This window comes from Globicephala melas, chromosome 5 (genome assembly GCF_963455315.2).
Source record: "Globicephala melas chromosome 5, mGloMel1.2, whole genome shotgun sequence".
Classification (NCBI taxonomy): domain Eukaryota; kingdom Metazoa; phylum Chordata; class Mammalia; order Artiodactyla; family Delphinidae; genus Globicephala; species Globicephala melas.
Genome location: NC_083318.1, coordinates 123,678,770 through 123,706,361, shown reverse-complemented (window position 1 = coordinate 123,706,361; position 27,592 = coordinate 123,678,770). Strand labels below are relative to the sequence as shown.

General features: G+C 35.8%; 1 protein-coding gene across 2 annotated transcripts in view; it reads right to left on the bottom strand.

Annotated features, from left to right (window-relative positions):
• The window catches only part of STPG2 (sperm tail PG-rich repeat containing 2), a 514,734-nt gene that overhangs the window by 236,996 nt on the left and 250,146 nt on the right, over window positions 1–27,592 (bottom strand). For both annotated transcript variants that reach the window (XM_060298816.1, XR_009563864.1), the window contains one exon: window positions 17,141–17,256. In XM_060298816.1, coding sequence (XP_060154799.1) covers window positions 17,141–17,256 — 116 coding nt within the window. Of the gene's footprint in view, window positions 1–17,140; window positions 17,257–27,592 lie in introns of those variants that run through there.

Genomic DNA, 27,592 nt, shown 5'->3' with positions numbered 1-27,592 from the left:
CTGTATCCCACTGCACTCTGTCTTCTGCTACCTCCCACCTCCCTGATTTTTGTTCTCCATGACAGGGAATGTGATCCTGAGAATGTGATCTATCTATCATCCTTTCTTCCTGAAAGGCACCTTGACTGTGGTTAATGAATGTAATAAGACCAAACAATAGATAACATACCCCGAGTTCTTATATTCAGCCTCTCTGAAAATGGGCTCAATTGAGACAAAAAAAGGATCGAAGGATTGCACTAGAAAGGCAAGTATTTTATAACAGCTCACTTAATTTGCTCCTCTAGTTCACATCATATTCATATAGGAAGTGTAACCAAAAAGTAATGGGACTGAATTTCTTCTGTGGATCATACAAAGACAGCAATGGATGGTAAGTATACATTCTACATACTTATAAACTTAGATACACAAGCCTTGGAGATATTTATCAATTACAATTTTATTTTGAACTGCATGTTACCAGCACACCCCAACATGAAAGCAAGAATGTTTTTAAACAAAAAAAAATGTGAGAAATATTTTTATAATATTAAAAAAGATAAACTCTATCCAGCAGCTATTGCCACTGCTGGTACTACTACTGTAAAGCAGCTCTTTGCAGAAAACCACCCTCAGCAGGAGACCCCTTTTGTCTTGGACCAAGAACATCTTTCAAATCTTTTGATCACACAGTACCTTGCCTAACCTGTTGATTCTTTGCATAGATCAAAGAAATAGAAATGAAGGATAAGTATTTAACGGACGACTAGATCTTTTCCCCAGCTTCCCTTTCAGTAATCTCATGAACAGACTGTGTGAACAAGATAGCATCTAAAGAAGGATCACAGGGAGTCCACAAATCTGCACGCAATGGGACACCACGAGGAACCGGATTCCCTACCTCAGGGATTAATTATTTCCCCTTTAGCCCTTGAAAAACTTTCATGGCAGAGAAAAATCTTTAGAGCTGGTTTTGGGACAAGAAGCCACCTTCTGCCCAGATTGCTGGCCTTCTGATTAAAGCAACTTTTCCATTCCTACTAGCACTTGCCTCTCAAGTATTGATTTTTGGGCAGCGAGCACCCAGACCTGAGTTGGGTAATGCCACTACTACTGCTACTACTACTACTACTACTACTACTATCATCATTGTTACTCCTTCTGTTGCTGCTGTTGCTGCTATAGCTACATACCAGGCACTGTAAGATACTTTGAAGATATACAGAGTCAAAGGAAAGGAATTTTAGGGGTGGATCTCAGGAGAACATAGCTGGGTTTATCTGAAAGAGGTCAGTGTGCATTTGAACTGCCTGGAGCAAGAAGAGTTACCTTTTCTAGTTATAGGAAGTTATGTGATAATGGTGTGTGTAAGACACTAGAAGACTATAAAATTCATGTTAAAATCCACTGGTGGGGGTGAGAGACATATCTTGTTACTGGGTTCTCTATAACGGTGTTTAAATCCAGGCAATCAACATCTTTTTTAACTTTCCCAGTTACCTCTGTATTTGCAGCAGTTTCTGAACCTGAACCCAAGCCAAAATCTGTACTGTGTACAATACATCTTAATGTCTGAAAAAAACTTGTACATGTGATGCTTTTCAGAAATGAGTGAATTAGAGTCACTAGGTTTATTGTAAGCAAGCCTGTAGGGGAAAAAAAACCCTGATGCATTCTATCTAACAAGCAAACTGAAGCCACTTATATAGGAAAGTTATAGGAAAAGATAGCAGCTCTTTCATAGTTGGTATTACAAGTATGGTAGGTAAAATCAGCTTCCAGTGAACAAATGAATTTACAATCTTAAATGAAGAGGCAGGTATTTCACACAAACATTTTAACATGTAGTCTTCTATAATGAATATTTAATAACTTCACAGTCACAAGTCAACAGCCCTTGGGACTTTAAAAATAAATGATTCAATATTACAGGAAAGATCTTTGGCCTTTGTAGCCAATAGATTTAAAGAAAAATTCAAATTTATGATAATTAGATAAAAATAAACATATATTTAACTTAAATATTTTGGTAACTGATACATAAATATTCACTAATCTTTTTTTTTTTTTTTTTTTTTCTGTCTAAACAGATGTAATGACTTGCTCAGGGCTTGTCTTAAAGTACCTAGACTCTCCCATTCTTTCAAAAGTCTTCATTAAACTGTCAGCTGATGCTTGTAGCCTCTGGCTTCAGCTATATTTTCTACCAGGATTAAATTAAAGAATATGAAGCTTTATATTGTTTTACTTTCCATGTTGGCAGGGTCCCATAACTAAGTATGAAAAGAATTAAAGTGCAGAAACAGACGTGATTCTTCTATCACATTCTATCTCTTTACTATAGAGTATAAAACATTTCTGGTATTTTGTAATATATATAAACATATTTTAAGTGTATATTTTTGTAATCAGTTTATATCATCTGAATGAACTTTCTCATTTTGTGTTTTAAATTTAAATTTGCTTGAAAGGGTGATTTAGTTCATCATAAATTAAGAATGTCAAGTAGTTGATCACAAATGTACTCAAAGTGTCCTTCAGGATATCTAACACTGACCCAAAGGGTTTACCACAATTTATGCATATTATAATACACTCTGATTAAATCCTTCAAGTCTAGTCTCTAATAGGTATTTATCTCTGAAGTTTCTATCAATAGACTTAAACACTCACTAGTGATCTCGCCCTTCTCTGATCTTCTCTAATGCTTATCATTCATACCAGTTTTTAAATGTTAACCAGTCTTTTCTAGGACAGGTTCTGTCCCTCTAACCAGACTGGAAGTTCTCTGAGGGCAAGAGTGCCTTACTTTTTCATATCCCCATTTGTAGATAGTAATAGGTCATTCATGTAACAAAGGTTCATGAATTTTTTTTACAAATTGATGATAATGAAAAACGAGAAGAGGAGAAAGAGAAGAAAGGAAAGGGCAGAAGCATAAATTTAGGAACTGTATTATTATAAGGATATTGAAAAGTAAAAGTGCAATTCGTAAAATTCAGAACATAGGAAAGTAAGACTCTAGTTGATTATTTGGGGAAGCTGATAAAATATAGCAGCAAATTGGTCAAAATAGCTCAAACTGCTAAAGCAATAGTCATAGTTTACTTGGCTGTGTTTATTTCACATATAATTTTCTGGACCCCAGACTGAGTTTTTCACAATCAAAACAGAATAGCATAATGAAAGGGATGGTACTGAATACTCTGCAATCAATCCTTCAAGCAGGTCCTGAGCTGTAGAATGAGTGAACACTCAACTTTCCCTAACTTCAAATGGTCAATTCTGTCCTTTTTAACACAGTCTGCCTTAAACAGCAAAGCACTGTGTTACTATTGATGTCATTATTGCCAGTTTTAAAGAGATTAACCAAAGCAGTTATTTATTCATTCTCATATGTGAAACATTTATTAACAATACGTTTCCAATAATTTTTATCTAAACACTGAAATTCAAATGTTACATAAAACAAAATTCTCGAAATAATAGTGATGATAATACATTAGTGGAAACAGGGTACATTACATTAGAGCAAAGAAATCTTTAGTTTTACCCTCAGTACTGCCACTAACTAACCACTATGACCTGATTTCCTTTTCACATATGAACCTGGTATGATACACAAATATTTTAATTCTAATATAATATAGGGAGCAGAGGAAGGAAGGAGGGTAAAGGGAGGGAATGGGAGATATAATGCACTAGATTAAAAGGCAGTAAAACTTTAGTCCTGGTTTCAGCATTGCCACTAACTCATTAATGTGACCTTGCCAAGTCACTTAAACTTTCCAGACCATAGTGCCTCAACATAAAATGATGGGATTGGAGGATGAATTCTCAAAGGTTTCGACAAATTTTAAAATTCTATGCCTTGCTAAATTAATCAAAGTTAAATCATTAGCTGTACTGCCACAAGATTCTTACATCCTAAGGCAAATGACTTGTTTCCCTTATAACCAGAACAGACAAAAACCTGCATTTAAAAATTTTCTCATATCTAAGTAGTTTCATCAGAAGACAAGAATAAGCAGTGCTACTCTGAATAAAGAGAATTACTCATATGAACAACTTTCTGAATTAGACAGCTATTTTGATTTCAATCTTTAACAAATTTAGATTGGTAGTTTTCCATGATTTCTTTTTTCAAAATTAAAAGTATGAGGTAAAAATTTTTTTCTTGAAAGTCAATTACTGAAGCATTTTAATAAATATGAATATTGCCCTAAAGCAATACTCCTAATGGATAGTTACTGTCAGTTCATAAACCATCAAAGGCTCTTTGCAAGCGAAGATTGTTACATACCCAGTAAAAATGCTTTAAAGGAACTCTAAAATGATTTGATGTATTGAAAAGTTGAGCAGTATGACATGGCATTTACTGTTTTTTAATAACTTTTAATAACATTTTCTTAGCGGATGATGCAGAACCAATCATAGCTATTATAACAATTTAATCATGAAAAAAATGATGACTAAGTTGTAATATAGCCTGACCAATTGTCTACAGTTTACAAAGCAAGATTTAATAGTTGTGTTTTTTTTTTAACACTTTTGAGGGCATAGCTATATTCTTCAAAAGATAGTGTGGTGGAGACCGCTAATTGGTTTTAAGATCCTAATTTTTAGCTGGGCCCCTCATAGCTGAATATAGCCATGTATCTATAAGCACTGGCTTAATAAAGAGAATTGTTATCTGATTACAAAAGCAACTTTCTATAGCAAATTTTGGGGGTATATCCTTCAGAAGAAAAGGGGATACCCTTTCCTCTCCACCCTCACCCCTGCGATCGGGTACATGGAAATGTATGTGATGTCTGGAATAGCCCTCTTGAACTGGGGGGGTAAGGACCACATGACCAGGATTGCTAAATGCTAAGCTGGTTGAAGCCCATGTTCCTGGTGACTTCATGGGTCCTCTGTAAGAGCCCTAGACTGCCTATCTCTTTTACATGAGAGAGGAAGAAATTTCTGTATCTATTTTGAGTTTTCTTTTATAGGAAGCTGAACCTACTCTTAATCAACAGAGGCATTTCTAAGATTAGGAGGTTGTTTTAGTTCTCATTAAAATTGTACATAAAAAATAATATCTTAAAGAATCATGAAAAATCAATATATACACCATTAGATAATGCTCTTAGGGAAAAAACTATATAACTTAAAAAAAAATTTTTGTAGATGTTATGATTTATGTGTGAATATGCTGGGAGAAAAAAATCTTAAGTGGAAGTGCTAGATATTGTAGGAAGTGTATGCCTCAATAAAAATATTCAAAGTTCATTTTAATCCTACATATTTAGCATATAATTTAGAAATACTTAGAGTGAATTTTTTTTCAGTTTTCTAATTGGAACCACTATGAAAATACACCAGCAATGAACATATAGAACTAATTAATAACTGTACACTAAATTAAAACTAAAACTAAAACCCCAAAACTAAAACTGTTTGATGAATGATTTTGTTTTTCCATCTTCTCCCTCCGTTGCTGGGGACTGAAACTTAAATTCTTTGTTACTGATTAATGTGCGCAGGCATTCTCACTGTTTCTGCTTGTTCCTCTTGTCTTAACCACAGAAACCCAAGGCCATGAAGTCACAAAGCAAGAATTATCAAAAGAAGGAACATTCTAACTGGGACCAGAGGGCTGAAAAAACCAGAGGACCGAAACAGTCAGAGATAATGTCATGGAAAGAACTACCCTCAACAAAACAATCAACTATATGTGACAATGGTCACACTGAAACCCCAAAACTTTTGTTTAAATATCCCTGCTTTCTCTTAGAAGGCAGGATGGTAGTGCTTAAGATGTTAGTCAGCTACCCTCCTCATTTTCTGACAAATCAATAAAATTTCTCTTTCCTTTATTCTCAAACCCTTGCCCTTGTTATTCTCAAACCCTTGCCCTTGTTATTCTCATTCAGCATCGAGGACACGGACCAAATTTTCAGTAACAATTTCTCTGCTAACATATAGAAAAGAAACTAAAGATCCACTTAAGAGGAATAAAATCAACACACATTTTGAAATAACTTATATGCAAATACAATAGAATTCAAATTAAGTATTTACTAATAGATTAGATTATACATATAAAAATTTCTTATTTTTAAAATGGTGCTTATTAATGATAAAAAATTAAAACCCAAGTACAATATAAATAATGTAATCAGCACTTACTATGGACCAGCCAGCATACCCACATTTTTTGTAACACTTAAAATGTCCTATCAAATAGATTCTATTAACAGCCCCATTTTAAAATATGAGGAATCTGGGGCTCACTTCTCAAATTCTCTGGATACGAGTGAAGTGGGAGAGAGTGGAAAAGCTAGTGGAGCACCTATGTCTGTCTTATCAAAAAAGGTTAACTCTTAATGATTAGACTATGCTACCTATAAGGGCCTCAATAATAACAAAACTCAATATATATATAGTTTTCCCCACCTCCAAGATCATCTTGCACTTGGCTAATACATAGATAGTAACTATAATCACAACTATATAGAAATGTGCCTTTAATGAATTTAAACTGAATTGAAACCACAAAAAGTTTCAGTTATTTTAAGAAATTCTAAAAATCTATGATTTGTGATTTTCCTCAAGCATATATTGCATTACCCATTGTTAAGACATTGGTATCTGCATTTCAATTCAAACTGGTTATTTTCTATTTGCCTCTCATATGCAGTAACACAGTAACTATTACAACTGTATTTCCTGAAAAAATATAAACCCAAAGAGAAGCCCATTAGTGTAGATGGAAGTAAAAAGTAAAAGGTCTAAGAAAATGATCATTTTTAACTAGAAAATATAAGATTTAGATAATGTGGAGAATGTTGAATTGAGCAGGGGTTCTGACCTCTGATGTGAATAGGCTCATTTTATATTCTACATAGAAACAGGAAAAGGAAATTTATTAAAATGTTTCAGGACATGTTCTAGCCAGTGCAAAAACATAACATATATAGGAGAAATTAGATGTTATGGTAGGGATCAGTGAAGCTTGATTTTATACCATTTTAGGTGCCCAGAATATAGTAAATTTTGTTTTCTTAAACTTTAAGTGTGACTGATATCACTAGGTTAAGATATTCATTAACTGGTATTCTAAGTTTATGATTTAATTTTTAAAGTCACTATTTTTATGGAATATGATAGCACACATCTCTTAACTAAGTTTCTAGTGAATTGGAACTGACTGAGCAATTCAGCAATTTACAAAAGGCATGACTTAAAAAAAAATCAAATCAAAATCAGAAGCCAGATCTTTACTAGTTATCATCTTCATATTAAAAACTCAACCTATGACTCAGCCATAAAAAGAAACGAAATTGAGCTATTTGTAATGAAGTGGATAGACCTAAAGTCTGTCATACTGAGTGAAGTAAGTCAGAAAAAGAAAGACAAATACCGTATGCTAACACATATATATGGAATTTAAGAAGAAAAAATGTCATGAAGAACCTAGGGGTAAGACAGGAATAAAGACACAGACCTACTAGAGAATGGACTTGAGGATATGGGGAGGGGGAAGGGTGAGCTGTGACAAAGCGAGAAAGAGGCATGGACATATATACACTAACAAACGTAAGGTAGATAGCTAGTGGGAAGCAGCTGCATAGCACAGGGATATCAGCTCGGTGGTTTGTGACCACTTGGAGGGGTGGGATAGGGAGGGTGGGAGGGAGGGAGACGCAAGAGGGAAGAGATATGGGAACATATGTATATGTATAACTGATTCACTTTGTTATAAAGCAGAAACTAACACACCATTGTAAAGGAATTATACCCCAATAAAGATGTTAAAAACAAACAAACAAAAAAACCTCAACCTATGTGTTGAAACAGCCTTATATGAAAATTAATTAAAAGAGATTTCTAGGTGTGACAGTTACTCTAATATTGTTTAATGTATTTATTCTGTTTACACCCCTGTTTAATATCTTCTGTGATATAACAATAGAATCAGAGTGACCCGCAGCACCATTACCAATTTAGCATTTGCAGACAGTGTTGGTTGTACTGATAACATCAATGTTCTCACTTAAATTTAGCAACAACTGAATTAAGAACCATTTGAGTAAAATGCTATTTTTCTAAATGACCACTAATAATAAAACACTTGTTCATAACAATATTACAGAAAATATTCAGGATCAAATTCCCAATATCTTTATAATGTAGATATTTGTCTGCTTTACTGATTTTCTCCTACTGGTTATTGTTAAATGCAGAAAGTTCATTTTACCACATTTCACAAATTATAGTCATATATAGGTCATAGTAAGCTCTCTACCAGGCATTCAAAAGAGCTGTAACTTCAAAAAATACATCATTTTATAAAAGAATGTGGCCAAGAGAGTCAAGATTATAACCTCAAAAACTGAATGATTAATCTATATTTATCATCATCATCATAAACTGACAGATGGAAAATATCTTGAGCATCTTTTATTCATGAAGAAACATCAAATCATATTTAGCTTTTCTGTTTTTAAAATCTGAGTTGAATAAATTGAGCATTGGTACTATTCCTACTATCATTTAACTACTGATGTTCTGATAATATTTGTAGTACTCTTTTATGCTGTGAAAGCTTAGAATGTTCTATAAGATGCTCCTCTATCATTGTTGAGATTATACCTAACTTTCTGTTACTTTAAGTTTCTGCCGAAATTTAAATTTCTAATGCAAACTGCCATAAAACCTAAAAATAATTACAAAAATTTTATCATAAAGATAACCATGTAATGTTTCCAGCTTGCTATAATTACTAAATATTACTAAATTAATACTGCAATACAAATACACTTTGGATAAACACACAGAAAAATTCACAAACCATATTCTCAATTTTTGAACTAAATTTTCCTCCTTTACTTTCTCACTTTTAATAGGGACATGGTTTTTATAGTAATAACTAACATTTACTAGCTGGTCAGCACAATTCTAAGTACTTTAAGCATATTAACTCAGTGAACTAAGTTAGCAGAATTTAGTTAGTAACTAAGTCAGTGAATCTTCACAATAAACACAAAGAAAGTATTATTATTTTCTACATCATCATTATCAGATGGGGAAACAGAGACAGAAAATTTAAATAGCTTGCCTAAAGGCATACAGGTTTACTTAGTGAAATTTAAATTTGAATAGGGGGATCATAGTTTGAGTTTTCAGTGCTAATCACTATTCTACTATGCCTCTTAATTTTACAATAAGCAAATAAAAACTCAGTTATAAAAAGAGGCAACTGACAGTGAGGCACAGTAGTGGGGTCCATGAAAACTGGAGAAAATATGATTCACTGAAAGCGGCAGCTGCTAAGTAGCTCCAGCCAACTGTAGCCGGTAGAAATGTTTTGGGTTGGGATTTTATTTTACTCACTTACAAACTAATTAGTTAGCCAGTTACTATTTCATGAGGCTGGCAAGAACAATAAGATTCCTGGGTCAGAGACAAAGAACTTTGTAACTTAAGGCATGGCAAACAGCCCTATCATCAGCATATTTCTGTCAGTTCCCTTTCCTTGTCATGTGATGGGTCCTGGCCCAGACAAACACGAGCGGTTTCAAAATGATGCACGCATACAAAAGGAAGCTATTCTATCATTAAAGAGCCCTATTCTATACTCCCATAATTACACAGATTAAGTGACATTTTCCAGAGTTGTGACTTATAAATCAATAAATTTCAGACTTATTTAGAATTAGCAGACTTGACAGACCAGGTACATACTGCTATAAAAGCATTTCACAGGTAAGGACCCCGTCTGGTAAATACCACTAATGTGATTGCAAGGATGTCTGCTTTTAACATGTTTATAAAGAGATTTGACCAGAAGAAAAATCATATGATCACATTAACAGATGCAGAAAAAGCATTTGACAAAATGCAACACCTATTCATGATAAAAACTCACAGCAGACTAGGAATAAACAAGAAATTGCCGAACTTCATAAACATTTACAAAATCCCCTATAGCTAACATTGTACTTAATGGTGGGAAACTATATGCTTCTTTCTTGTGATCAGGAACAAGAGATGGATGTTCCTGCTCACCATTCTTATTCAATAGTGTACTGGAAGTGCTAGTTAATGCAATAAAAAAAAAGAAAACTAAGTAAAGGTATACTGATTGAAAAAGAAGAAACAAAATGGCCTTTTTTGGAACATAAAACATCTATGTAGAAAATCCCAAAGAATCAACTAATAGCAAGGCTACAAGATACAAAATTTATATACAAAAGTCAGTTGCTTACCTATACCCAAGGAATGAACTACTGGAATTAGAAATTAAAAACACAATGCTATTTGCATTAGCACTCAAAAAAATGAAATACTTAGGTATAATTCTAACAAATATATACAAGAGCTATACAAGGAAAACTACAAAATTCTGATGAAAGAAATTAAAGCTGATATAAATAAATGGAGAAATATTCCAAGTTAATTGATAGTAAGACAATATTATTAAGATGTCAATTCTTCCAAAAAGGGCTATAGATTCAACGCATTCCCAATCAAAATCCTGGAAATCTATTTTGTGGATATAGAAAAACTGATCCTAAGGTTTATATGGAAAAGCAAAAAGACCTATAATAACCTAGACAATACTGAAGAAGAACAAAGTTGGAGTACTAACACTACCAGACTTTAAGACTAACTATAATGCTAGTTATCAAGACAATGTGGTATCGACGAAAGAATAAATAGATCAACGGAACACAAAAAATAGCCCAAAAATGCTCCCACGCAAATATAACCTAATGATCTTTGGCAAAGTAGCAAAGGTAATTCAGTGGAGAGAGGACACTCCTTTCAACAGATGATTCTGGAACAAATAGACATACATATTCAAAACAATGTAATCTGGACAGAGAATTTACACTTTTTACAAAAACTAATCACTTTCAGTCTGTATGTGTCCCTAGGTCTGAAGTGGGTCTCTTGTAGACAGCATATATACAGATCTTGTTTTTGTATCCATTCAGCTAGTCTATGTCTTTTGGTTGGAGCATTTAATCCATTTACATTTAAGGTAGTTATCGATATGTTATGTTCCTATTACCATTTTCTTAATTGTTTTGGATTTGTTATTGTAGGTCTTTTCCTTCTCTTGTGTTTCCTGCCTACAGAAGTTCCTTTAGCATTTGTTGTAAAGCTGGTTTGCTGGTGCTTAATTCTCTTAGTTTTCGCTTGTCTGTAAATGTTTTAATTTCTCCGTTGAAACTGAATGAGATCCTTGATGGGTAGAGTAATCTTGGTAGTAAGTTTTTCCCTTTCATCACTTTAAATATGTCCTTCCACTCCCTTCTGGCTTGCAGAGTTTCTGCTGAAAGATCAGCTGTTAACCTTGTCAGGATTCCCTTGTATGTTATTTGTTCCTTTTCCCTTGCTTCTTTTAATATTTTTCTGTTGTATTTAATTTTTGATAGCTTGATTAATATGTGTTTGGCATGTTTCTCCTTGGATTTATGGAGTATGGGACTCTGCACTTCCTGGACTTGATTGACTATTTCCTTTCCCATATTAGGAAAGTTTTCAATTATAATCTCTTCAAATATTTTTTCAGTCCCTTTTTCTCTTTTTCTTATGTGACCCCTATAATTTGAATGTTGGTGCTTTTAATGTTCTCCAAGAGGTCTCCAACACTGTCCTCAATTATTTTCATTCTTTATTCTGTTCTGTGGAAGTTATTTCCACGATTTTATCTTCCAGGTCACTTACCCGTTCTTCTGCCTCAGTTATTCTGCTACTGATTACTTCTAGAGAATTTTCAATTAACAAAAAAAAAAGTAGGGCACTTTAACACCCCACTTTCACCTATGGACAGATCAACGAAAATGAAAATAAATAAGGAAACACAAGCTTTAAATGATACATTAAACAAGATGGAACAATAGACATTTATAGGACATTCCATCCAAAAACAACAGAATACACTTTCTTCTCAAGTACTTATGGAAAATTCTCCAGGATAGATCATATCCTGGGTCACAAATCAATCCTTGGTAAATTTAAGAAAACTGAAATCATATCAAGTATCTTATCTGACCACAATGCTATGAGAATAGATATCAATTACAGGAAAAAAATCTGTAAAAAGTACAAATACATGGAGGCTAAACAATATGCTACTAAATACACAAGTGATCACTGAAGAAATCAAAAAGGATATCAAAAAATACCTAGAAACAAATGACGATGAAAACATGACAGCCAAAACCTACGGAATGGAGCAAAAGCAGTTCTAAGAGGGAAGATTATAGCAATACAATCTGACCTCAAGAAACAAGAAAAATCTCAAATAAACCACCTAACCTTAAACTTAAAGCAATTAAAGAAAGAATAACAAAAAAGACTCCAAAATTATCAGAAGGAAAGAAATCATAAAGATTAGATTAGATATCAATGAAAAAGAAATGCAGGAAAAAATAGCAAAGATCAATAAAATTAAAAGCTGTTTTTTTGAGAAGATAAACAAAATGATAAACCATTATCCAAATTCATCAAGGAAAAAAAGGGAGAAAACTCAAATCAACAGAATTAGAAATGAAAAAGGACAAATAACAACTGACACTGCAGAAATACAAATGATCGTGAGAGATTACTACAAGCAACTATGTGCCAATAAATTGGACAACCTGAAAGAAATGGACAAATTCTTAGAAAAGCACACCCTTCCAAGACTGAACCAGGAAGAAATAGAAAATATAAACAGACCAATGACAAGCACTGAAATTAAGACTGTGATTAAAAATCTTCCAACAAACAAACGCCCAGGACCAGACGGCTTCACAGTTGAATTCTACGAAACATTTAGAGAAGAGCTAACACCTATCCTTCTCAAACTCTTCCAAAATATAGTAGAGGGAGGAACACTCCCAAACTCACTCTATAAGGCCAAAATCACCCTAATACCAAAACCAGACAAAGATGTTACAAAAAGAAACTACAGACCAATATCACTGATGAAAATGGATGCAAAAATCCTCAACAAAATACTAGCAAACAGAATCCAACAGCACATTAAAAGGATCATACACCATGATCAAGTGGGGTTTATCTCAGGAATGCAAGGATTTTTTCAATATACGCAAATCAATCAAAGTGATGCACCATAAAACAAATTGAAGGATAAAAACGATATGATCATCTCAGTAGTTGCAGAAAAAGCTTTCAACAAAATTCAACAACCATTTATGATAAAAATTCTACAGAAAGTAGCCATACAGGGAACTTATCTCAACATAATAAAGGCCACATATGACAAACCCACAGCCAACATCGTTCTCAATGGTGAAAAAGTGAAACCATTTCCACTAAGATCAGGAAAAAGACAAGGTGGCCCACTCTCACCACTATTATTCCACATAATTTTGGTGGTTTTAGCCACAGCAATCAGAGAAGAAAAAGAAAGAAAGGGAATCCAGATCAAAAAAGAAAAGTAAAACTGTCACTGTTTGCAGATGACATGACACTATACACAGACAATCCTAAAGATGCTACCAGAAAACTACTAGAGCTAAACAATGAATTTGGTGAAGTAGCAGGATACAAAATTAATACCCAGAAATCTCTTGCATTCTTATACACTAATGATGAAAAATCTGAAGGAGAAATTAAGAAAACACTTCCACTTACCACTGCAACAAAAAGAATAAAATACCTAGGAATAAAACTACTTAAGTAGACAAAAGACCTGTATGCAGAAAAATATAAGATACCAATGAAAGAAATTAAAGATGATATAAACAGATGGAGAGATATACTCTATTCTTGGATTGGAAGAATCAACATTGTGAAAATGACTATACAACCCAAAGCAATCTACATATTCAATGCAATCCCTATCAAACGACCAATGGCATTTTTTACAATAGTGGAACAAAAATTTTCAAAATCTGTATGGAAACACAGAAGACCTCGAATAGCCAAAGCAATCTTGAGAAAGAAAAACAGAGCTGGAGGAATCAGGCTCCCTGACTTCAGACTATACTACAAAGCTACAGTAATCAAGACTATATGGTACTGGCAGAAAAACAAATATAGAAAAATGGAACAGGATAGAAAGCTCAGAGCTAAATCCACACACATATGGTCATCTTTGACAAAGGAGGCAAGAATATATAGTGGAGAAAAGATAGCCTCTTCAGTAAGTGGTGCTGGGAATACTGGACAGCTACATGTAAAAGAATGAAATTAGAACACTTCCTAAAACCATAAACAAAAATAAACTCCAAATGGATTACAGACCTAAATGTAAGGCCAGGCACTGTAAAACTCTTAGTGGAAAACATAGTCTGAACACTCTATGACATAAATCACAGCAAAACCCTTTTTGACCCACCCACTAGAGAAACGAAAATAAAAACAAAAATAAATAAATTGGACCTAATGAAACTTAAACACTTGTGCACAGCAAAGGAACCCATAAACAAGACGAAAAGACAACCCTCAGAATGGGAGAAAATATTTGCAAATGAATCAACGGACAAAGGATTAATCTCTAAAATATACAAGCAGCTCGTGCAGCTCAATATCAAAAAAACAAACAGCCCAATCCAAAAATGGGCAGAAGACCTAAATAGACATTTCTCTAAAGAAGATATACAGATTGCCAACAAACACATGAAAGGATGCTCAACATCACTAATCATTAGAGAAATGCAAATCAAAACTGTAATGAGGTATCATCTCACACCAGTCAGAATGGCCATCATCAAAAAATCTACAAACAATAAATGCTGGAGAGGGTGTAGAGAAAATTGAACCCTCCTGCACTGTCAGTGGGAATGTAAATTGATACAGCCACTATGGAGCACAGTATGGAGGTTCCTTAAAAAACTAAAAATAGAACTACCATACGACCTAGGAATCCCACTACTGGGCATATATCCTGAGAAAACCGTAATTTAAAAGAGTCATGTACCACACTCTTCATTGCAGCTGTATTTACAATAGCCAGGACATGGAAGCAACCTAAGTGTCCACTGATAGATGAATGGATAAAGAAGATGTGGCACATATATACAATGGAGTATTACTCAGCCATAAAAAGAAACGGAATTGAATTATTTGTAGTGAGGTGGATGGATCTGGAGACTGTCATACAGAGTGAAGTAAGTCAGAAAGAGAAAAATAAATACCGTATGCTAACACATATATATGGAATCTAAAACAAAACAACAACAACGGTTCTTAAGAACCTAGGGGCAGGACAGGAATAAAGACACAGATGTAGAGAATGGACTTGAGGACACAGGGGGGGCAAAGGTAAGCTGGGATGAAGTGACAGAGTGTTATGGACTTATATATACTACCAAATGTAAAACAGATAGCTAGTGGGAAGCAGCCGCATAGCACAGGGAGATCAGCTTGGTGCTTTGTGTCCACCTAGAGGCATGGGATAGGAAGTGTGGTAGGGTGACAGAAGAGGGAGGAGATATGGGGATATACATATATGTATAGCTGATTCACTTTGTTATAAAGCAGAAACAAACACAGCACTGTAAAGCAATTATCCTCCAATAAAGATGTTAAAAAAAAAGAAGTAACTTTTCCTTTCAAGAAGAAAAATTATGAAAGAAAATTATTTGTTCCAAAAAATTATTTGTTCAAAAAATTAACAGAAACAAGTGGTGTTGGAAAGACAAAAAATTACAGACAGTCCTCAACAGAAAATTAACCTCTACTGCAGTATTATATCTATTATATAATATACGGATATATTAGTTTGACATTTTAGGCATTACCTTAACTAAACCTCATTATTAAATTCATAAATTTTTTTTCTGACATGGAAAATAATATTCCACAATAAATGACTGAGGAAGTATAAATATAAATCATAAAATCTTAGTGAAAGAAAAAGCAATAGCATCTTTAAATACTAAGAATACTAGTGGGTACATCTTCTAGGACAAATGTAGCACAAAATGAAAAAGTATAACATCAGATTTACTGGCATTTATCATTTGTGGACACCATTAAAACCAGTTTTCAAAAGGTGTGAGGAAGCAATCAGTTAAAGATTTTCTATGATTTAATATGATCAAATGAACATCTATAATATCTAACTTATTAAGACTAATAGTTTACTGATCAATACTTGCTTAAAGACCTTTCCTCATTGTACCCAACAATCAAGAGTAAATATGTCATAAACGTTGCCAAATCTCTATCAGTTCCCAATTTGCAAGACTTGCCTTACATTACAGAGCCAAGGCCCTAAAACACTGTATATATATAATGTATCCTCCCTTGACTTTCACCTTCTGAACTACTACTAAGACTCTGTCTAGCAGATTTTCCCTTTGTGAAGTAAGTCTTATAAAATTAGATTTGCTTATCAGTAGAAAGTAACAGTGATATTTTGGGGGAATCAACAGCCAACAAGTAAAATAACAAGTCTTTCATTATTCTTTTTTCTCCCTTTTCTGATATTATATTATAAATGTGCTTTTGACAGAATGCCAAAAAATTCTTTGGATTATGACATTTTGACAAAGTAGAAAAACATACATTCAATAAAAATAAATTTGTCATTAACTAACCCAAATAAACATTCATTATGGTTTGCACTCTTAATTGCTATCAGCCAATAGGAAAACCTTTTCACACCAAATGGGGAATAAAAGCCTAGAGTGAACACAATTTCTAAAACCCTGCAGTTTAAACCTCGTCCTTACAATCAGAAGACCCACAGCATAATGAGACATTTATTTATTATGAATCTAAACCACCTGCATTTATTAAAAGAAAATAAAAGATCAATACCTGGTTTTATTGGATGCACAGGGCTTTCTTCTTCTGAGCTCTCCAATAAATTCTTGATTTCAATAAACATTTGGAAATTTCTATTTCAATTTGTGTATGTAAACAAGTAAATATTTAGAGTTGTAGGGATATAAAAATTATATATATTTGTGCTGTAGAGGCTATTTATAGATAAATTGTTAAATAATTCTTAAATTCTCAAACAATTCTTTCAGAAATGTCAGAATTTATCTTTAAAAAAGCCTTTCTTAGCCAAAAGATTTTGGTTAGTAATAAGAATAGAACATATGGAAAGGACTTTAATGAAGACATTTCCAGTACTTTCTGGAAATTTTTCCATTCTTGTGTTATTATTAAAAGAGAAATATCATTGACAAACCTCATATGTCGCTGGACCAGGAGTAATCTCTTTGGAGTCTTTAAAACGCTTTGATGCTTTAACAAATAAGGGTATGGAGCAAGATTTCTTTAAAACAGGATTGTATGTTGCAGGCCCTAAGAGAAAACAAATGTAAAACTAATAAAGCATGTTTTAAATTATTGATTTTGGTCACATGTATATTATTCTTAGATTTGTTATCTTAACATTTATATTTAGCATCACTCTTGAACTCATCCTTTTGAATGCTTAAAGTCATTCAGTTCAGGGATTTGAAATATGATAAGCATAAAACACAAGCATACCTCATTTTATTGCACTTTACTTTATTGCACTTTTCAGATACTGTGTTTTTTACAAATTCAAGGTTTGTAGCAACCCTGCTTCTAGCAAGCCTATCAGCACCATTTTTCTAATAGCATTTGTTCACGTACTTCTCACAATATTTCAAACTTTTTCATTATTAAAATTATATCTGTTATGGTAATATATAATCAGTGATCTTTGATATTACTATTGTAATTGTTTTGGGGTAGCACAAACCGTGCCCATGTAAGATAGCAAACTTAATTCATAAGTGTTGTGTGTGTTCTGATTTCTTCCCCATCTCTCTCTCTGTCCTTGGGTCTCTCTATTCCCTGAGACACAACAATATTGAAATAAGGCCAAGTAGTACCCCTACCATGGGGCACTAGAAATCAAATGCTAGAAATGATTAAACTTAGTGAGGAAGGCATGTCAAAACCTGAGATAGGCGCTTCCCTGGTGGCGCAGTGGTTGAGAGTCTGCCTGCCGACACAGGGGACACGGGTTTGTGCCCCGGTCTGGGAGGATCCCACATGCCGCGGAGCGGCTGGGTCCATGAGCCATGGCCGCTGAGCCTGTGCTCCGCAACGGGAGAGGCCACAACAGAGAGGGGCCCGCGTACCGCAAAAACACAAAAACAAAAACAAAACAAAAAAAACCTGAGATAGGTCAAAAGCTAGGCCTCTTGCACTAAATATTAGTCAGCCAAGTTGTAAATGCAAAGGAAAAGTTCTTGAAGGAAATTAAAAGTGCTCTTTCAGTGAACACATGAATAATAAGAAAGCAAAACAGCTTTAATTCTGATATGGAGAAAGTATTAATGGTCTGGGTAGAGATCAAACCAGGTACAACATTCCCTTAAGCCAAAGGCTAATACAGAGCAAGGCCCCAACTCTCTTCAGTTTTGTGAAGGCTGAGAGAGGTGAGGAAGCTACAGATGAAATGTTTGAAGCTAGCAGATGTTGGTTTAAGTAAAGACGCCATCTCCATAACATAAAAGTGCAAGGTGAAGCGGCAAGTGCTGACACAGAAGCTGCAGCAAGTGCTGATGCAGAAGCTGCAGCAAGTTATCCAGAAGATCCAGCTATGATAATTAATGAAGGTGGCTACACTAGACAACAGATTTTCACTGTAGACAAAACAGCCCTCTTTTGGAAGAAGATACCATCGAGGACTTTCATGTTGGGATGGCCAAAAGTTTCGTTCGGTTTTTTTCCATAAGATGGCTCTAGTAGCACTTAGTTGTCTTTAACTTCATTCAAAACAATCTTGTTAGATTGTATGTGACAGCTGTCATATCAGCGTTCATTTAAAAAAGACATCAAAATTGGTGAATTTTTCTCTAGCCATTTTAATACTGAAGATGGAAGGAAACAAGCAACATTTCTGGCATATTACGCTTTATTATTTCAAGAAAGGTAAAAATGCAACTGAAACGCAAAAAAAGGATTTGTACAGTGTATGAAAAAGGTGCTGTGACTGACTGAACTTGTCAAAAGTGGTTTGTGAAGCTTCGTGCTGGAGATTTCTCGCTGGATGATGCTCCAGTCGGGTAGACCAGTTGAAGCTGATAGCAATGAAATTGAGACATTAATTGAGAACAATCAATGTTATACCACGTGGAAGACAGCTGACATACTCAAAATATCCAAATCAAGCGTTGAAAACCATTTGCACCAGCTTGGTTATATTAATCACTTATGATTGGTTTCCACATAAGTTAAGTGAAAAAAACCTTCTTGACCATATTTCCACATGCGATTCTCTACTTAAACATAATGAAAATGTTCCATTCTTAAAACAAATTGTGACGGGCGATGAAAAGTGGATGCTGTACATTAATGTGGAACGGAAGAGATCGTGGGGCAGGTGAAATGAACACCACCAGCCACACCAAAGGCCGGTCTTCATCCAAAGAAGGTGATATTGTGTATATGGTGAGATTGGAAGGGAGTCCTCTATTATGAGTGCCTTCCGGAAAACCAAATGATTAATTCCAACAAGTACTGCTCCCAATTAGACCGACGGAAAGCAGCACTCGACAAAAAGCGTCCAGTATTAGTCAACAGAAAACGCATAATCTTCCATCAGGATAACACAAGACCACATGTTTCTTTGATGACCAGGCAAAAACTGTTCCAGCTTGGCTGGGAAGTTCTGATTCATCCGCCGTATTCACCAGACATTTCACCTTGGGATTTCCACTTATTTCGGTCTTTACAAACTTCTCTTAATGGAAAAATTTCAATTCCCTGGCAGACTGTAAAAGGCACCTGGAACAGTTCTTTGCTCAAAAAGATAAAAAGTTTTGGGAAGATGGAATTATGAAGTTGCCTGAAAAATGGCAGAAGGTAGTGGAACAAAAGGGCAGATATGTTGGTCAATAAAGTTCTTGGTGAAAATGAAAAATGCGTCTTTTATTTTCACTTAAAAACTGAAGGCACTTTTCGGCCAACTCAATAGCTAGCGAGGAGAAGTCAATGCCTGGCTTCAAAGCTTCAAGGACAGGCTGACTCTCTTTGTAGGGGCTAATTACCTGGTGACTTTAAGTTGAACCCAATACTCATTTACCATTCCAAAAATCCTAGGGTCTTTAAGAATTATGCTATATCTATTCTGCCTGTGCTCTATAAATGGAATAATAAAGCCTGGATGATGGCCCATCTGTTAACAACATGGTTTGTTGAATATTTTAAGCCCACTGCTAAGACCTACTGTTCAGAAAAAAAGATTCCTTTCAAAATATTACTTTACATTGACAATGTACCTAGTCACCCAAGAGCTCTGATGGTGATGTGCAATGAGATTAATGATGTTTTTATGGCTGCTAACACGACATCCATTCTGCAGCCCACGGATCCAGTTTGACTTTCAAGTCTTATTATTTAATAATATATTTTGGGAGTTTTCTGGCAGTCCAGTGGTTAGGACTCTATGCTTCCACTGCAGAGGGGCCCAAGTTTGACCCCTGGTCTCCTTGTTAGGGCACTAAGATCCTGCAAGACACGTGGTGCAGTCAAAATATAAATATATACTTCAAAAGGATCTAGCTGCCATAGAGAGTGATTCCTCTGACAGATGTGGGCAAGCTCAATTAAAAGCCTTCTGCAAAGTGTTCATCATTCTAGATGCCATTAAGAATATTTGTAAAAAAAAAAAAAAAAAAGAATATTTTTAATTCATGGGAAGAGGTGAAAATATCAACCTTAACAGGAGTTTGGAAGAAGTTGAATGACTGAGGGATTCAAGACTCAGTGAAGGAAGAAACCGCAGATGTTGAAATAGTAAGAGGACTAAAATTAGAAATGGAGTCTGAAGATGACTGAATTGTTGCAGTCTCATGGAAAACCTTTAATGGATGAGGAGTTGCTTCTTATGGTTGAGCAAAGAAAGTGGTTTCTTGAGATGGAATCTACTCCTGGTGAAGATGTTATGAAGACTGCTGAAATTTTGATAAGAAAGGATTTAGAATATTACATAAAGTTAGTTGACAAAGCAGCAGCAGGGTTTGAGAGGAATGACTCAAATTTTGAAAGAAGTTCTATGGTGGGTAAAATGCTACCAAACAGCATGCATGCTATAGAAAAACCATTCATGAAAGGAAGAGTCAATTGATGTAACAAATTTCATTGTTGTCTTATTTGAAGAAATTGCCACGGCCACCTAGCTCTTCAGCAACAACCACCCTGATCAGTCAGCAGGCAACATCAAGGTAAGACAATATACCAACTACCAACAAAAAGAGTATGACTTGCTGAAGGCTCAAAAGATGTTTAGCATCTTTTAGCAATAAAGTATTTTTAAATTAAGGTATGTGCATTTTTTAGACATAATGTTATTGCACATTTAATAGACTACAGTACAGTGTAAACATAACTTTTATATGCACTGGGAAACCAAAAAATTTCTGTGACTCCTGTTATTGGGACATGTGCTTTATTGTGGTGGTCTGGAATCAAACCTGAAATATCTCCAAGATACGCCTGCACAGACCTCTGTGTATGTAATAATTAAATTCAAATCAGAAGTAATTTCCAAAAAAAGAATACAGTACCCCCTCAAAATATATCTACATAGTGAAAAAAGATACCCAACTCTTTTATTCCTACATATTCATTCACATGTTCAGTGAAGAGGTGATGACTGAACTGCATTTGGGATATGAATAAGATTTAAAGAAGCAGAAAGGTGGTTTAACAGCATTCTGGGCACTAAACATGACAGAAGTCAAGGCACAAATTTACATGGAAAAAGTTTTACGTAGCAAACAGATTGGTTAAATGGAACAGGGCCTAAATCCTAAATAAAGATTTTGTACTAGAGGCCATAGGTTTCAAATTGTATTCTAAAATGTACCAGAAATTCTAAAGAACTGCCCAGGGGACAATGTGTAGGTAAAGCCCAAATACAAGAGGCTTTAAATATTTTCAGCCAAAACAACTACAGATCTACTGTTTTATTTGTTTGGGTCCCATACAAGATTTTATTTAACTGAAGTTGTTTAGTAATTTTTTTTAAAAAAAGGCTTTTGAAAACCACTTCCATAGTCTAGCTCTTGAAGGTTTTTGACTAAAGGAGATTCATAAAGAAAGAGATAGTTTAAGAAATAAACTCTGGCAGTAGTTCATAGGATGAAATGACTGGAAGATGGGCTGTTTCAGGGTCACTAACAAGGAGTTCACTAACATTGATAATGGAAAGGAAGAACAACTCAGAATATTTTCTAAGAAATGTAATAAACATTTAGTATGTACAGTGATTAGAAGAAGATAAAAATGAAAAGTGGCTATGAAAAAGGTAATACTATGATGGAAATAAAGAAACATAGAAAGAAGGAGGAGAGGAATATCTTGTGCTTGATTTTGAACCAATTATGTTTGAAAAGATGCAGGATATCCAAATAGAAGTGTGTAGAGGACAATCGTAGATATATAACTGAAGCTCATGAGGAAGCTTGCCTGGAGAAAAAGAATGGAGTTATTCACGCAGAGACAATAGTTGAGGTTTCTCTAAGTGAAAGATCACAGAGAGAGAAAAACTAAATAACTAAGGACTAGAACTTGGGGGACTGCACAGAGAGGGAGGAGAAGAATCAAAGAAGGAAACAGTCTAATTAATAAATCTAGCTACTACAACATTATAGACAGTAAATAGGGAGAGGTTATTTCTTTCTCCATTTGCATGTTAACCAATACTTATTTTGAGTGTCTATCACATGCCATGCCTCGCATATGAACAGTGTTAGAGGTCTACTATATCAAATATTTCAAGAGGAGACTTATAGGGAGGTCACTGTAGAGTATATAGGATGTAACTTTAGAAGAGTGGTGATGAATGAAACTAAATTAGAGGGCATTTAAAAGACACTGTGGGAGAGGAAATAAAAACTTGGAGCATAGAATATTGACAATGAATATAAACAGTGAAATACAAGAGTAGACATAAAGATATTAATAGGGAGGAGACCTTCAAGATGGCGGAAGAGTAAGATGCAGAGATCAATTTCCTCCCCACAAATATATCAGAAATATATCTATATGTGGAGCAACTCCTACAGAACACCTACCGAATCCTGGCAGAAGACATCAGACACCCCAAAAGGCAAGGAACTCCCCACATAACTGGGTAGGGGAAAAGCAAGAAAACAGAAACAAAAGAATAGGGATAGGGCCTGCACCTCTGGGAGGGAGCTGTGAAGATGGAAACGTTTCTACACACTAGGAAGCCCCTTCGCGGGCGGAGACTGCGGGTGGCGAAGGGGGAAAGCTTCGGAGCCGCAGAGGAGAGCGCAGCAACAGGGGTGCGGAGGGCAAAGCGGAGAGATTCCCGCACAGAGGATCAGGGCCAACCAGCACTCACCAGCCCGAGAAGCTTGTCTGGTCACCCGCCAGGGCAGGCGGGGGCTGGGAGCTGAGGCTCGGGCTTCGGAGGTCGGATCCCAGGGAGAAGACTGGGGTTGGCTGCGTGAACACAGGCTGAAGGGGGCTAGTGCGCCACAGCTTGCCGGGAGAAAGTCCGGGAAAAAGTCTGGACCTGCCTAAGAGTCAAGAGACCATTGTTTCGGAGTGCACAAAGAGAGGGGATTCAGAGCACCACCTAAACGAGCTCCAGAGATGGGTACAAACCACAGCTATCAGCACGGACCCCAGACATGGGCGTGAAACGCTAAGGCTGCTGCTGCAGCCACCAAGAAGCCTGTGTGCAAGCAGAGCTCACTATCCACACCTCCGCTCCCGGTAGCCTGTGCAGCCCGCCGCTGGCAGGGACCCATGATCCAGGGAAACTTCCCCAGGAAAACACACGGCGCGCCTCTGGCTGGTGCAACGTCACGCTGGCCTCTGCCGCTGCAGGCTCGCCCTGCATTCCATACCCCTCCCTCCCCCCAGCCTGAGTGAGCCAGAGCCCCCTGATCAACTGCTACTTTAACCCTGTCCTGTTTGGGCAGGAACAGACGCTCTCAGGTGACCTACACGCAGAGGTGGGGCCAATCCAAAGCTGAACCCCAGAGCTGTGCAAACAAAGAAAAGAAAGGGAAATTTCTCCCAGAAGCCTCAGGAGCGGCAGATTAAATCTCCACAATCAACCTGATGTACTGTACATCTCCGGAATACCTGAATAGACAACAAATCATCCCAAATTGAGAGGATGGACTTTGGGAGCAATGATTATATATTTTTTTCCATTTTCCCTTTTGGTGAGTGTGCATGTGTATCTTTCTGTTTGTGATTTTGTCTGTAGAGCTTTGCTTTTACCATTTGTCCTACGGTTCTGTCTGTCCGGTTTTTTTTTGTTCTTTTTTATTAATATAGTGTTTAGCACTTATTATCATTGGTGGATTTGTTTTTTGGTTTGGTTGCTATCTTCTTTATTTCTTACTTTCATTGCTTTTATTACTTTTTAATTTTTTCCATTTTAAATAATTATTTTTATTTTCGTAACTTTATTTTATTTTATTTTTTTACTTCCTTCCTTTCTTTTTTTCTCCCTTTTATTCTGAGCCATGTGGATAACAGGGTCTTGGTACTCCAGCCAGGCGTCAGGCTTGTTCCTTTAAGGTGGGAGAGCCGAGTTCAGGACATTGGTCTACCAGAGACCTCCCAGCCCCACATATTACCAAACGGCAAAAATCTCCCAGAGATCTCCATCTCAACGCCAACACACAGCTCCATTCAATGACCAGCAAGCTACAGTGCTGGAGAGCCTCTGCCAAACAACTGGCAAGACAAGAACACAACCCACCCACTAGCAGAAAGGCTGACTAAAATCATAATAAGATCACAGACGCCGCAAAACACACCACCAGACGTGGTCCTGCCCCCTAGAAAGACAAGATCCAGCGTGATCCACCAGAACACAGGCAACAGTCCCCTCCACCAGGAAGCCTAAACAACCCACTGAACCAACCGTAGCCACTGGGGGCAGACACCAAAAACAACGGGAACTACGAACATGCAGTCTGTGAAAAGGAGACCCCAGACACAGTAAGTTAAGCAAAATGAGAAGACAGACAAACACACAGCAGATGAAGGAGCAACGTAAAAACCAACCAGACCAAACAACTGAAGAGAAAGTAGGCAGTCTACCTGAAAAAGGATTCAGAGCAATGATAGTAAAGATGATCCAAAATCTTGGAAACAGAATGGAGAAAATACAAGAAATATTTAACAAGGACCTAGAAGAACTAAAGAGCAAACAAACAATGATGAACAACACAATAAATGAAATTAAAAATTCTCTAGAAGGAATCAGTAGCAGAATAACTGAGGTAGAAAAACGGGTAACTAACCAGGAAAATAAAATAGTGGAAATAAATAATGCACAGCAGAAAAAAGAATAAAAGAATTAAGGACAGTCTCAGAGACCTCGGGGATAACATTAAATGCACCAACATTCGAATTACAGGGGTCCCAGAAGAAGACAAGAAAAGGAACGGGACTGAGAAAATACCTGAAGAGATTATATTGAAAACTTCCCTAATGTGGGAAAGGAAATAGTCAATCAAGTCCAGGAAGTGCAGAGAGTCGCATACAGGATAAATCTAATGAGAAACACGCCAAGACACATATTAATCAAACTATCAAAAATTAAATACAAAGAACAAATATGAAAAGCAGCAAGGGAAAAACAACAACATACAAGGGAATCCCCATAAGGTTAACAGCTGATCTTTCAGCAGAAACTCAGCAAGCCAGAAGGGAGTGGCAGACACATTTAAAGTGATAAAACGGAAAAACTTACAACCAAGATTACTCTACCCAGTAAGGATCTCATTCAAATTCAACAGAGAAATTAAAACCTTTACAGACAAGCAAAAGCTAAGACATTTCAGCACCACCAAACCAGCTTTACAGCAAATGCTAAAGGAACTTCTCTAGGCAGGAAACACAAGAGAAGGAAAAGACCTAAAATAACAAAACCAAAACAATTAAGAAACTTGTAACAGGAACATGCATATCGATAATTACCTTAAATGTAAATGAATTAAATGCTCCAACCAAAAGACATAGACTGGCTGAATGGATACAAAAACAAGACCCATATATATGATGTCTACAAGAGACCCATTTCAGACCTAGAGACACATACAGACTGAAAGTGAGGGGATGGAAAAAGATATACCACGCAAATGGAAATAAAAAGAAAGCTGGAGTAGCAATTCTCATATCAGACAAAATAGACTTTAAAACAAAGACGATTACAAGAGAGAAAGAAGGATACTACATAATGATCAAGAGATCAATCCAAGAAAAAGATACAACAATTGTAAATATTTATGCACCAAACATAGGAGCACCTCAATACATAAGGCAAATGGTAACAGCCATAAAAAGGGAAATCGACAGTAACACAATCAGAGTAGGGGACTTTAATGCCCCACTGACACCAATGTACAGATCATCCAAAATGAAAATAATTAAGGAAACACAAGCTTTAAATGATACATTAAACAAGATGAACTTAATTGATATTTATAGGACATTCCATCCAAAAACAAGTGAATACACTTTCTTCTCAAGTGCTCATGGAAGATTCTCCAGGATAGATCATATCTTGGGTCACAAATCAAGCCTTGGTAAATTTAAGAAAATTGAAATCATATCAAGTATCTTTTCTGATCACAACGCTATGAGACTACATATAAATTACAGGAAAAACCATGTAAAAAATAGAAAGACATGGAGGTTAAACAATACATTACTTAATAACCCAGAGATCACTGAAGAAATCAAAGAGGAAATCAAAAAAATACCTAGAAAAAAATGACAATGAAAACACAATGACCCAAAATGTATGTGATGATGGGGCTTCCCTGGTGGCGCAGTGGTTGATAGTCCACCTGCCAATGCAGGGGACACAGGTTTGTGCCCTGGTCCAGTAAGATCCCACATGCCGCAGAGAGGCTGGGCCCGTGAGCCATGGCCGCTGAGCCTGTGCGTCCGGAGCCTGTGCTCCACAATGGGAAAGGCCACAACAGTGACAGGCCTGCGTTACGCAAAAAAAAAAAAAAAAAAAAAAAAAAGTATGTGATGCAGCAAAAGCAGTTCTAAGAGGGAAGTTTATAGCAATACAATCATACCTCAAGAAACAAGAAATATCTCAAATAACCTAAACTTACACCTAAAGCAATTAGGGAAAGAGGAACAAAAAAACCCAAAAGATAGCGGAAGGAAAGAAATCATAAAGACCAGATCATAAATAAATGAAGAAGAAATGAAGGAAAAGATAGAAAAGATAAATAAAACTAAAAGCTGGTTCCTTGAAAAGATAAACAAAATTGATAAACCATTAGCCAGACTCATCAAGAAAAAATGGGAGAAGACTCAAATCAACAGCATTAGAAATGAAAAAGGAGAAGTAAAAACTGACAATGCAGAAATACAAAGGATCATGAGAGAGTACTACAAGCAACTGTATGCCAAAAAAATGGACAAACTGGAAGAAATGTACAAATTTTTAGAAAAGCACAACCTTCCAAGACTGAACCAGGAGAAAATAGAAATATAAACAGACCAATCACAAGCACTGAAATTGAAACTGTGATTTAAAATTTTCCAACAAACAAAAGCCTAGCACCAGATGGCTTCACAGGCGAATTCTGTCAAACATTTAATAAAGAGCTAACACCCGTCCTTCTCAAACTCTTCC